General features: G+C 49.3%; 1 protein-coding gene and 1 non-coding gene across 2 annotated transcripts in view; both read left to right on the forward strand.

Annotated features, from left to right (window-relative positions):
* LOC138966642 (RNA helicase aquarius-like) overlaps positions 1-13,428 on the forward strand; it is a 49,872-nt gene that overhangs the window by 20,597 nt on the left and 15,847 nt on the right. Inside the window, exons 11-18 of the mRNA XM_070338934.1 lie at positions 7,989-8,167; positions 9,439-9,552; positions 9,798-9,901; positions 10,666-10,768; positions 12,091-12,211; positions 12,510-12,602; positions 12,839-12,887; positions 13,208-13,286. Coding sequence (XP_070195035.1) covers positions 7,989-8,167; positions 9,439-9,552; positions 9,798-9,901; positions 10,666-10,768; positions 12,091-12,211; positions 12,510-12,602; positions 12,839-12,887; positions 13,208-13,286 — 842 coding nt within the window. The remainder of the gene's footprint in view (positions 1-7,988; positions 8,168-9,438; positions 9,553-9,797; positions 9,902-10,665; positions 10,769-12,090; positions 12,212-12,509; positions 12,603-12,838; positions 12,888-13,207; positions 13,287-13,428) is intronic.
* LOC138967858 (5S ribosomal RNA) lies at positions 1,713-1,831 on the forward strand. The gene has a single exon (XR_011456035.1). It is a non-coding gene; the product is annotated as a 5S ribosomal RNA (ribosomal RNA).

Here is a 13,428-nt window from a genome sequence, read left to right on the forward strand (position 1 = left end):
AGTTCCTGGGTATGATATCCCCAGAAGTTTTTTTTTCATTTTTTCAATAAATGTCTTTGATGACGTCATATCCGGCATTTTGTAAAAGTTGAGGCGGCACTGTCACACCCTCATTTTTCAATCAAATTGATTGAAATTTTGGCAAAGCAATCTTAGACGAAGGCCGGACTTTGGTATTGCATTTCAGCTTGAAGGCTTACAAATTAATGACTTTGGTCATTAAAAATCTGAAAATTGTAATTAAAATTACTTTTTTATAAAACAATCCAAAATTACGTTTATCGTATTCTTCATCATTTTCTGATTCCAAAAACATATAAATATGTTATATTCGGATTAAAAACAAGCTCTGAAAATTAAAAATAGAAAAATTATGATTAAAATTAAATTTCCGAAATCGATTTAAAAACAATTTCATCTTATTCCTTGTCCGTTCTTGATTCCAAAAACATATAGATATGATATGTTTGGATTAAAAACACGTGCAGAGAGTTAAAAAGAATAGAGACATAGAAAAGCTTGCTATCCTTCTCAACGCAATCGCTACCGCGCTTTTCTGGATTGTTAATTTCACTGCCTTTGCCACGAGCGGTGGACAGACGATGCTACGATTGTACGGTCTTGCGGAAAAAATGCAATGCGTTCAGTTTCATTATGTGAGTTCGACTGAGCTTGACTAAATGTTGTATTTTTGCCTTACGCGACTTGTTTTAACTCTGGAGTCAATATAACACTTACCTCGACAGTACTATTCTTGCACATTATCTATTATAGGCCGAAAAAATTGGACAAAACGCTGAGTGGGTACAATTATCTCCCATAACCATGCGCCACCGTGGATCCCAAGCACTGTCCGAGTGCTTCCCCCTTACAGGATGTAGGTGGCGCGTCCTCTTTCTTTTTTCGCGCGTGTCAGACCGGCTGTGTTTCTGCTACGCTCCCGGATTATTTTGGACTAAGAGGCTTCTTTTCTGTGTGGACTATCACCTGTTGGATTATTGTGTGTTATTCCACTTCTGGCTTGAGGCTACGTTGTGTTTCCTTCAACTTGTGCCTCCGTTTTTGTGTGGCGGACTCGGCGTGCCTCCCGTCCTACTTCGTGGTGACCGGTCGTCTGCTTCTCGTTTCGCCGCATTCACTTGAGTATTGACCTAAATTTTCTTTGAATTTTGTTAATTCTCGGTCTTTAAGGGTACGTACAGGGCGAGGTAGGATGTCTCGTCCTGTTTTGGGCTCTGGTTCTACGGAACCAGAGTCTGCCGGGGGCAACCCTTCTCCGGGCGCCCAGCGTCATGTTTTACGCACGGAGAAGGGGACCTTTCGGCGCTCCGACTCTCCCTCCCCAAACGCTTTGCGTTTGCGGCGAGGGAGGGCGGAGAAAGCCTGTTTGAGCAAGCTCAATGCGAGCTTGCTCAAACAGGCTGGGCTTGAGCCTGGGACTTCGGGCGGGGCTGCGCCGTCGAAGGTTCGGGGAAGGTCGAGGGGAAAGAAAAAGCTTTTTTCTCCTTCTCCTTCAGTGGAACAGGCTTCCCCCCCCTTCGACGCCGTTGTCCGGCCCTCAGTCTCAGGCTTCAGCTCCTCCCGGTTTCAAGCCTGGGGGGAAGGTTTCCTTCTCCTCCCTGGCTCGAATCCGGGGGCAGGTCGATTCCCAACCCTCTTTGGGGGTTGGTGAATCCGATCTAGGGGCTACTGGAGAGACTCAGGTTTTGACAGCCAACGGCCATACCACGTTGAAAACACCGGTTCTCGTCCGACCACCGAAGTTAAGCAACGTCGGGCCCGGTTAGTACTTGGATGGGTGACCGCCTGGGAACACCGGGTGCAGTTGGCATTAAAATCTTCCTTTTCCGGTGCCTCTCCTGTGCCCTCCTCGGTTTCCACCGCTGTGGAAGCCAGGAGGGACACGGGTCCTCCTCTGAACTCCCTCGCTGGGTCGTCTGCTGCTGTTTCGACAGTAGTTTCGGCCTCCTGGGGGGGGAGATCGGAGGAGATGACGGGGTCTCTGAATTCCCTCCCCGCTGGGGTTGGGATGCGAATTGACCCCGTTCAGGGCGGTCCTGTGGGGGCAGGGGTTTCAGGCTTCGTGCCTACGACCACTGCTACTACGGTTCCCTCTGACGTCCGTGTGACTGGTGGCTGTCCCTCTTGATAAGACGCTCCGGCCGACTAGTTACTGGACGTGGAGGTGTTCGACAGAACGTGGTACTTCTGTCGAATGGTCAGGGCGACGGGAACATTGTTTCTGTTGCTCAGACCGACACCTCCGACCGGACCGTCTTGACCCCACGCCATTCCTTAGCGTCTGGTGTTCGGGTGACGGATGGTCCGGACCAAGGGTCCGGAACGTTCCAGGCTTACGGGTCGGGATCGAACCGGACCCACGGGTCCCGACTGGACTTGACCTCCGGGTTTGGTCCGGACGGGACCCATGGTACGGGACCGTACCGGACCTTAGGGTCCGGTGCGGGACAGTACCTCTGGCCCTTGCCGGACCCCCGGACCTACGGGTCCGGATGGTACGGTACGGGACCAGTGGTTCGGTCGGGACCGGACCACCCGACCACCTCTGTTGGTCTGGGTGGTCTGGCACCGAACCAGAACACACCGGACCCCCGGACCTACGGGTCCGGATGGTACGGTACCGGACCACTCGACCACCTCTGTTGGTCCGGGTGGTCTGGCACCGAACCGGACCATGCCGGACCTACGGGTCCGGATGGTACGGTATGTCCACGTCCGGACCGAGCCACCCGAACACTTCTGTGGGTACGGATGGTTCGGTACCGAACGGGACCTCCGGATGCTACGGGACCGGACCGAACCTACGGGTTCGGATGGTCCGGTACCGGACCAGTGGTCCGGTCCGAGCCGGACCACCCGACCACATCTGTTGGTCCGGATGGTCTGTCACCGGACCACCGGACCTACGGGTCCGGATGGTACGGTAGGTCCACGTCCGGACTGAACCACCCGAACACTTCTGTGGGTACGGATGGTTCGGTGCCGTACGGGACCTCCGGATGGTACGGGACCGGACCACAGGACCGAAACACCGGACCACCCTACCGTATCGGTCCGGACCACCCGACCACCTCTGTTGGTCCGGTTGGTCTGGCACCGAACCGGACCTACGGGTCCGGATGGTACGGTATGTCCACGTCCGGACCGAGCCACCCGAACACTTCTGTGGGTACGGGTGGTTCGGTGCCGAGCGGGACCTCCGGATGGTACGTGACCGGACCGGACCTACGGGTCCGGATGGTCCGGTCCGGACCGGACCACCCGACCACCTCTGTTGTTCCGGATGGTCTGGCACCGAACCGGACCATACCGGACCACCGGACTTACGGGTCCGGATGGTACGGTGTGTCCACGTCCGGACCGAACCACCCGAACACTTCTGTGGGTACGGATGGTTCGGTGCCGAACGGGACCTCCGGATGGTACGGGACCGGACCGGAACACCGGACCGGAACACCGGACCGGAACACCGGACCGGAACACCGGACCACCCTACCGGACCGGTCCGGACCACCCTACCGGACCGGTCCGGACCACCCTACCGGACCGGTCCGGACCACCCGACCACCTCTGTTGGTCCGGATGGTCTGGCACCGAACCGGACCTACGGGTCCGGATGGTACGGTACGTCCACGCCCGGACCGAACCACCCGAACACTTCTGTGCGTACGGATGGTTCGGTGCCGAACAGGACCTCCGGATGGTACCGGACCTACGGGTCCGGACCTACGGGTCCGGACCTACGGGTCCGGACCTACGGGTCCGGACCTACGGGTCCGGACCTACGGGTCCGGACCTACGGGTCCGGACCTACGGGTCCGGTGCCGGACCACCCGACCACCTCTGTTGGTCTGGATGGTCTGGCACCGAACCGGACCATACCGGACCACCGGACCTACGGGTCCGGATGGTACGGTATGTCCACGTCCGGACCTAACCACCCGAACACTTCTGTGGGTACGATGGTTCGGTGCAGAACGGGACCTCCGGATGGTACGGCACCGGACCAGAACACCGGACCACCTTACCGGACCGGATCGGCACCCCCGACCGGACCGGACCATTTCTTTTCTGATCAGACCCGATGGGTTCCTGTTCAGTCTATAAATAGCGGGGGTTCGTTGGCTGGGCTGACCCAACAGTCGCAGGGTTGTTGTTTTTCTCCCCCTTCGGCTGCTGGAGACGTTTCGTCTTTGGGGCAGGGGTCTTCGCGGCCTCTTGCTTCTGTGGGCGTTTCTTCACAGCCTGCTTCATCGCTTTCGGCTCTTCCCCCTCAAGCTCCCTACACTCCTGCTTTTGAGGAGTTGTCGGGAAGTGAAGAGGAGAGTGAGTCGGAGGACGATAGGGAGGAGGATCAGGGTCGCCCTGAGGTTAACACTGATCCTCTACCCTTGCCGGTTTCTGATGGAACTTCCGAAGCTATGCTTCGTACTTTCCAACAGTACATGACAGACATCACGCGGCGTCTTGACGTCACGGATGCCTCTCTTAAGCGTCTGTCGTCTAGTGTTGACACACAGGACGTGGACCCGGGGTCTGAGGACGAGAGGCAGGAGGCTCGTCCTCGCACAGCTAGAAGGACGTTTGAACAGTTTCAGGACGTCCTTCCCTGAGACGCCCTCTCGTCCTTTGAGTCCGCTTCGGCCCGGGCACGGGAGGCTCACGCCGCGTCTGCCGGCGGCTCGTTTTATGAACGATCCGTCCGCCGGCAATTCGCGTTCCACCCTAGTCTTAGTGCCACGGTGGAAGCGGCAGCACATCGCCTGAGGAGTACAGATTCACGTGCAAACGCGACCTATGTTCCTCGGGAGGACGCGGGTTCAGTGCCATGCTTTCCTTCGGGAGGCGCACCTCCACTGTTTCCTCGTGTCCAATCTGTTTCGTCCCTCCCTTTTCCCTTTGACTCTCGAACTCTCCCTTTCCAGACTTCGAGTGTTTAGGGTGGGGCTGACGGTGATGTGTTCGTTGGGGAGGTGCCTTCGGTCAAGAAGGTGGAACTGAGCTCTGCTTCGTTCCACAATCTTGAGGCCACCGTTTCTTCCACAGTCGAGGCCCAATCACAGGCCTTGACATGGATGAGCACGCTGTCCACACTGTTGGACCCTCCCGATCGGGCAGAGTCCGATTCCACTCGGGTCCTTGACACGGTTCGAGTGGATCGGGCTTTGCATGCCGTGCGATCGTGCGTGACGTCTGCGGCAGAATTGGCCATTGGAACACGGGTCCACTTTATTGGCCCTGTTCCGTGATCATTTTCTGCCTACTTCTATAGTGCCTCCGGATATGAGGAAGAGTCTGAGGAACACGTTTCCTCAGCCTTCTTCCCTCTTTCATTCGGACACTGTTCGTTCTGTGGTGGAGTCCACACGCCAGAGGGACACTGATTCTCTGATGGTTGGCCTCGCTGCTTCGGCGACGGCGGCGGGGAGTAAGAGAAGTGCTACAGTCACCTCCAGCTCCCAGCCTCAGAAGAAGAAGAAGAAGCCAGTTTCACTGCCTCCTTCTTCCTCCTCTTAGGCGCCTGTTGCGTTCCCAAGCAAGACGAAGGGTGCTCAGACAGGTAAGGGGAAGCAGCACCACCAGGGGGGGTGGTCGCAAGCCTGCGCCTGCCCGCCAGCAGAATTTTCAGTGAGTCCCGGCCCTACGTTGACGCCCCCTCAAGTTGCCCCTCTTTCGTCCGTCGGTTCCCTTTTTCGGGCCCGCGGCATGTGGGGCAGACTGGTCTCCAACCAGTTTTTCTTGAGGGTGGTGTGGTCGGGGTTTTCTCTACCGCTGTCGTCACAACCTCCATTGTCCGCTCTACCCTGGACGTTCCCCCCTCCTCGAGACCCTGCCAGATGGCAGGCTCTTCAGGACGAGGTGAACTCGTTGGTCGAGAAGAAGGCGGTCTACCCCCTTTCTCGGCCTTCTCCGGGGTTCTGCTCCCGCCTGTTCACCGTCCCCAAAAAGGACGGCCGGTTCAGGCCGGTGTTGGACCTCTCCACCTTGAACTTGTACCTTCACAGGTGCAAGTTCAAGATGGAAACCCCTTCGTCGGTCCGGTTGGCCATCCGGCCAAACGATTGGGCCATGTCTGGGACCTCCAGGATGCTTACTTCCACATCCTGGTGGCCCCGGGGTACCGACATCTGCTCCGGTTCGTTTGGGAGGGCACAGTGTTCGAGTTTCGGGCCCTCCCATTCGGCCTGTCCTTGGCCCCTCTGATTTTCAACGGGGACAACTACACCACATGCTTAGCTTACCTTCGCCACCAGGGGGGCACCAATTCTCGGTCCCTCTCCCTGTTGGCGGAGGAGATTCTGCTCTGGTGCCAGACCAATCAGGTCCGGATGTCAGTCCAGTTCGTTCCGGGGAAACTGAACTCCCTGGCCGACATTCTCAGTCGGGGCGATCAGGTTCTCTCCACAGAATGGACCATCGCTCACAACGTTCTACAGCGTCTGTGGGCAAGGTGGGACCGTCCTCTGATCGATCTGTTCGCAACTCGATTCAGCGCTCGGCTTCCCAGGTACGTCAGCCCCTTTCGAGACATGAATGCGTTCCACTTGGACGCATTCACTCTCTTGTGGAGGCTCCTCGATGCTTACGCCTATCCCCCGACATCTCTGATTCCGAGGATGCTGGCAAAATATCTGCAGGAACGACCAAGACTGATTTTGGTCGCGCCTTACTGGCCAACAGCTCCGTGGTTTCCAGATCTTCGCGGTCTCACCCACGTAGACCCTCTACCTCTGGATCTGGACGGGGGAGGTCTGCTCCAGCCTCGATCATGCCTCCCTCATCCACGTCCAGAGAGTCTGTGCTTGACCGCATGGCTCTTGTGCGCTCCAAACTGCTTGCACTAGGATTGCACAAGAGTTCAGTAGAGTTTTCCTTGAACGCTAAGAGGCGATCAACTAATCAGCTCTACGACTTACGCTGGAGAGCTTGGGCCACCTTCGCCTTGTCCAAGGGGATAAAGCCGCTTTATCCCTCAACACAGGACTTGGCCAACTTCCTGGTGGAAGTGTATCAAAAGAAGAGTCTTTCTTCTAAGACTCTTCTTGGATACCGATCTGCCATCGCTTCCACGATTGCGGCCGCTACTGGTCGCAGACCTGAACACTTGATCAGGTCCTCCCTCATCGCTAATGTCCTTTCGGGTATTAGCAATGCAGCGGTGTCTAAACCTCGGGTTTCATTTCCCAAAGGGGATGTCTTTCTGGTCCTCAAACTCCTGCGTAGCAATGAGTTTGAACCCCTGGCAGGCATCAGTATCAAGTTGCTGATTTTTAAGACTAATTGTTCCTCATCGCTTTAGCCACTTGCCGTAGACTCAGTGGTATTCAAGCTTTGAGTGGCCTGGACTTTGACATTGAGTTCACCACACAGCAGTGGTTGCCAGCATGGTCACGTCAGTCTAAGGTATGTTTCTTGGGTATATTTTCTTTTACGGTAGTACTGTTCGAAAATTGCCTGGGTATCTTAATCCTTGGATTTAAGTGATTTTGATTAAGGAGTTTAATACTCTACATATCACCCTCACACCACTCTGGTATTCTGTGCAAGAATAGTACTGTCGAGGTAAGTGTTATATTGACTGTAAGGCTTCTTTTTAAGCCTACTGTCTATATGATACTTACCGAGACAGTACTATTAGAGTTTCCCTCCCGCCTCCCCTCTTGATATGTTATGGGCTTTTTGAGGGTCTGCAGCTCATAAAGAAAGAGGACGCGCCACCTACATCCTGTAAGGGGGAAGCACTCGGACAGTGCTTGGGATCCACGGTGGCGCATGGTTATGGGAGATAATTGTACCCACTCAGCGTTTTGTCCAATTTTTTCGGCCTATAATAGATAATGTGCAAGAATAGTACTGTCTCGGTAAGTATCATATAGACAGTAGGCTTAAAAAGAAGCCTTACATTCACTTAAGTTTTAACATTGTTCTGCATCTAATTTATTTTTTTCCCCCAAATGCATCGCCAGGTAACTTCCCCCTGAACAAGGTGCGTTACTGTGAGCGCTTCCTGGAGCTGATGGTGGACATTGAGGCCCAGCTACCGCTACGTCGTTTCGTCGACAGTCTCCTTGACGACAAGCACGTTGTGGTGCACAGCAAACTCTCCGCTCTCGGTCGCAGGCCTGAGGGAAGCTTGTTTGTTCAGGTAAGAGTCGAGGAAGAAACTCTTTGTATGCATTCCCTTTCTTTCTTTCTTTTCTTTATTTGGTGTTTAACGTCGTTTTCAACCACGAAGGTTATATCGCGACGGGATGCATTCCCTCTTTCAGTGTGAAGATAATCAAAGAGACAGAGAGGTGGACGTTGCAAAAATGACAACTAATTCATATTAGACTTCCATACATAATTTGCATGCAAAGAAATCTGACCATGCCTTGATTTTTGACTCACATGCGAAGCAAAAGTGAGTCTATGTACTCACCCGAGTCGTCCGTCCGTCCGTCCGTCCGGAAAACTTTAACGTTGGATATTTCTTGGACACTATTCAGTCTATCAGTACCAAATTTGGCAAGATGGTGTATGATGACAAGGCCCCAAAAAACATACATAGCATCTTGACCTTGCTTCAAGGTCAAGGTCGCAGGGGCCATAAATGTTGCCTAAAAACAGCTATTTTTCACATTTTTCACATTTTCTCTGAAGTTTTTGAGATTCAATACCTCACCTATATATGATATATAGGGCAAAGTAAGCCCCATCTTTTGATACCAGTTTGGTTTACCTTGCTTCAAGGTCAAGGTCACAGGAGCTCTTCAAAGTTGGATCGTATACATATTTTGAAGTGACCTTGACCCTGAACTATGGAAGATAACTGTTTCAAACTTAAAAATTATGTGGGGCACATGTTATGCTTTCATCATGAGACACATTTGGTCACATATGATCAAGGTCAAGGTCACTTTGACCCTTATGAAATGTGACCAAAATAAGGTAGTGAACCACTAAAACTGTAAAAGTGACCATATCTCATGGTAGAAAGAGCCAATAAGCACCATTGTACTTCCTATGTCTTGAATTAACAGCTTTGTGTTGCATGACCTTGGATGACCTTGACCTTGGGTCAAGGTCACATGTATTTTGGTAGGAAAAATGTGTAAAGCATGTGAGTCGTATGGGCTTTGCCCTTCTTGTTTGGGCTTTGAGGAATGTTTAAGGTGAATCGTGTGATTGTTTTTAAAGCGTAAACGAGCATGTTGTTTTTCCAATCTCCATCGCATGTGGTCTTTAAGGTAACATGCATGTGTTATGTTTTTGTGTATTCGTATCATTGGCTAGTAGACCTGCTCTTGTATTACTGTATCTATAATCTGTGCAATGATCTTTGGTGAATGCTGTGAATACAAAAGCAGAACAGGCAGTAAGGAGTCCGCTTATTTAAAGATTTGGAGAAACTTTCATCCACTTTTGTGTTTGCAGTTGCTGACCATGTTGGAGATGTACGCCGAGTTTGAGATTGATGAAATCCAAGGGGAAGCTCTGACAGTGCACGATCGCATAGACCTCCATTACAACCGTGTCACGGCTCTACAGGTAGGGTTCTGTGTGTGTGTGTGTGTGTGTGTGTGTGTGTGTGTGTGTGTGTGTGTGTGTGTGTGTGTGTGTGTGTGTGTGTGTGTGTGTGTGTGTGTGTGTGTGTGTGTGTGTGCAGGCAGGCATAGTGTATGCATGCCTTTGCTGCATTTTCCTTATGTACACATTCGTTTCAGCAGAATAGATATAACTCCTTTAAAAAAACAGCTAACTTTGTATGCCTTAATTTGTGTGTACATTTGCAGAAAGTGGTGTTCAGAAACTATGAAGAACTGCAGAAGTTCTCCCTGGCAAACGTGGCCAGCATTGATACTAGGGAGTCGCTTACCAAACACTTCAGTCCTCTCAGGTACTTTCTCTCTCTCTCTCTCTCTCTCTCTCTCTCTCTCTCTCTCTCTCTCTCTCTCTCTCTCTCTCTCTCTCTCTCTCTCTCTCTCTCTCTCTCTCTCTCTCTCTCTCTCTCTCTCTCTCTCTCTCTCTCTCTCTCTCTCTCTCTCTCTCTCTATCTCTTGATGCATCTCTCTCTCTGTCTTTCATTTGCTGAGTCCCTGATGTTCATTCTACATAGACAACACAAGAGACTACTTGCATGCAGATTGCAAGTCATATAAATCATTATCCGTACATGAGAGAGCTGTTTACCACATCAGCAGTTATATCTTGTAACCATAGGCCACTTTTGAAGAAACCTGGGCTTCCATTGTGTTCCGTCAGCCTGTACAAAGATAAGAGAGACTCTTGAGAGGGTGACGAGTTGTGAATAGCCAGTTACTAAGAGGAGGGTCTGGAAGCTCAGTCGGTGGAGCAATGCACTTGTGATCCTTGGGGCAAAAACGGTCATACACGTCAAAATCCACTTGTGCAAAAACACGAGTGTACGTGGGAGTTTCAGCCCACAAACGCAGAAGGAGAAGAAGAAGTTTGTTGTGACACGTAAATGATGTGGGTCATTCAGCCAGAAGTGCTGATGGTGGATTACACTTATGCACGCACACAGCACTGGATGAAAGCTATCTGACTTTCCCAGCAACTGGATGATAAAGAAAGAAATGTAAGTGAAATTAACATATATTAAAACTTATCATTATCATGTAATATGCTTTTTTTCAACAGCTGCGAAGACCTGCACAAAATCCTGGCCATGATAAACTACCTGCCACAGTTAGAAGACGGCAAGTCCAGTCCTTTTGACAAGAAGTTTCTACTGGAGCTGGTGGTATGTCTTGTCTACCTTTACTTCTTGTTTTTGACCAGTGAACAGTTTTTCTACTTGTTTCGTTGTTCATCTTGTGATTCTGTCATTCTCTTTTTTTTGTCTGTCTGACTGCTGCTTTTGTCTTTGTTCTGTTGGTTACTTATGTTTTTTTTCTATATATATTATTATTGTTTTTTTTCTTCTCATTTCTTTTCTATGCTTCTTTTTTGTTCTGCCATTTTAGCAGGGTATAGTTTTACCTTGTAAAATTGTTGTTAACTTACAACTGAATCCCCCACTACCACACCAGGTCAATATGAGTAAGGCCCCCCCCCAAAAAAAAAATGTACAGCACCTCCACAGACAGAAAACAAGTAGAGTCCGATTTCATATTATCCCTGGGCACATCCACACCTGACGGTTTGAATGCGAAAATGTGATGTACTTGTATTCCCCAAACATACTGTGGATTTATGGTACGTGTGTGTGTGTGTTGTGTGTGAATGTGTGTGTGTTTATGTGTGTATTCATGTGTTTGGTTGTGTGTGTGTATGTGTGCGTGCGTACGTTTGTTTCCCCCCCTCCCCCCCCCCCTTTTTTTTCTTTTTTTCCCTCTGTTCCCCCCCCCCCCCTTTTATGAATGTGTATCACTTTTAGTCTAGTATGCCTGTGCCCATGACATCATCCAACCACTTCTCTCCCCTTTCATTCATTTCCGTTCCTAGAGTTCCTTCCCTTTTTTGCGTGTTTCCCCTCCATTTTCTTTCAAACCTTGTTCGTTCCGTGTTGCGTCTGCTTTTTGTTGTCTTTTGTGTTCTTGTTTTTCCTGATGAAGCTTCCATAAGCGAAAATTCGTACCGTCTTGTCTCGTTCTTGTATTGGTGAGTACAGTATCCCTTTGTTTTTTAACTTTGTTCATCTTACCACAGTCACTTCGTTGTTTAGATTTAAAAAAAAAAAGTGTTTACGGTATCCCGATCGACCCTATTTTTTCGCGCGACCCTAAACTTTTTTTTTGGCATTTGGGGGAGAGAGAAAAAAAAGAGAAAAAAAATCTGGTTTTTTGGCAAAACAACTTAAAAATATGGGTTTTTGGAAAAGGAAAAAAAAAGAAAAATCCCGACCTACCGACCCTATTTTTTTGGCCTATGTTACCGTAAACAGACTTTTTTGTTGTTGTGTCTAATGACATTTTGTGTTTGAAGACTGCAAAACACCTGAAAGCAATACCGCTTTTATTTTCCTTGTATTACATGTTAAAAAGATGCCCATCAAATATTTATTATTGCACATTTCCAAGTTAGGTTTGAGTTACGAAACGAAAGGGGTTATTGTTCTGTCAGGTGTGGAAGCATGAACGGAAACGATCGCAGCTGGAGGTGATCAACGAGATGCCACTCTATCCCACAGAGAAAATCATCTGGGATGAGAACATTGTGCCGTCAGAATACTTTTCTGGAGAAGGTAAGGGCTGTATGCAGTTTTTGCCTGAAAATATGGATCATTTTTCTTTAAACGTGTGTGCATACACAGTGTCATATGTGTATTCCTGTTCAGAAAATGTGTATTCTGTAATTTCTAAACTCTTCTGCGTGTATGTGAGTCTGTGTCTGTGTGTTCATTTGTATGCACATTACTGTTTGTTCATGAATGATATTGGTGTGTGTGTGTGAGTGTGTATGTGTGTGCGTGCCTGCCTGTATCAAATTGAATTGCATGTAAATTACTGTTTGTTGATGAATGTATTTTGTTTTTGTGACAGGTTGTCTCGCTTTGCCCAAACTGAACCTGCAGTGCTTGACGCTTCATGACTATCTGTTGAGAAACTTCAACCTCTTCCGTCTGGAATCCACATGTAAGTGTTAACAATGTTTTAGTGAGGTTGATTGTTTTCAGATGAGTTTACGTAGTCAAAACTACGTTCTTAAAAACTGTTCTTTAATAACTTTCATTTTTCATTTCATTTTCATGACTTTATTGTCCCATTGTCTGCAGTCGTAGAGCGTCAATGGTTTCTAGTTTTACAGTCCAGAATTTGAATCTGAATGTCGATGGCACATGTATAATGTGTCACTCATTTGTTTGTTGCAGATGAAATTCGACAAGACATTGAAGATGCTCTGACACACATGAAGCCATGGTAAGACCGTTGGTGTTTATGAGGCTTGTCCTCTTACTTTGCTTTTATGAATGTAATCATTCTTGTGATTTGCCATGATCTGGTGTTTTGAGGTTTAAGGTCTGTGATACATTTAAGAACATGCAGATGTTCTCAGCAAACATTTGCGGTTATTGTACCAATCACTTGTATCTTGTAATTGTAATCATTCTTGTGATTTGCCATGATTTGGTGTTTTGAGGTTCAAGGTCTGTGATACATTTAAGACATGCAGAAGTTCTCAGCAAACATTGCTGGCTGTGTTGCGGTTATTGTATCAATCTCTTGTATCTTGTTCACAGGAAAGCAGAGGACGGTCACTGCCTGTTTGGGGGTTGGGCCAGGATGTCGCAGCCCATTGTAAGCTTCAACATTGTGGAGGTACGCAGTTGTTACTAAAATACATAAGTATACAGTAGAACAAACCCTTTCAAGACCTCCACAAATCTGAGAAAATTGAATCCTAAAAAGGAGGGAGTCTTAAAATGAGGTTAATTTTACATAGGTTATGAACAGAAAGTCT

This window comes from Littorina saxatilis, linkage group LG5, assembly GCF_037325665.1.
Source record: "Littorina saxatilis isolate snail1 linkage group LG5, US_GU_Lsax_2.0, whole genome shotgun sequence".
Lineage (NCBI taxonomy): Eukaryota > Metazoa > Mollusca > Gastropoda > Littorinimorpha > Littorinidae > Littorina > Littorina saxatilis.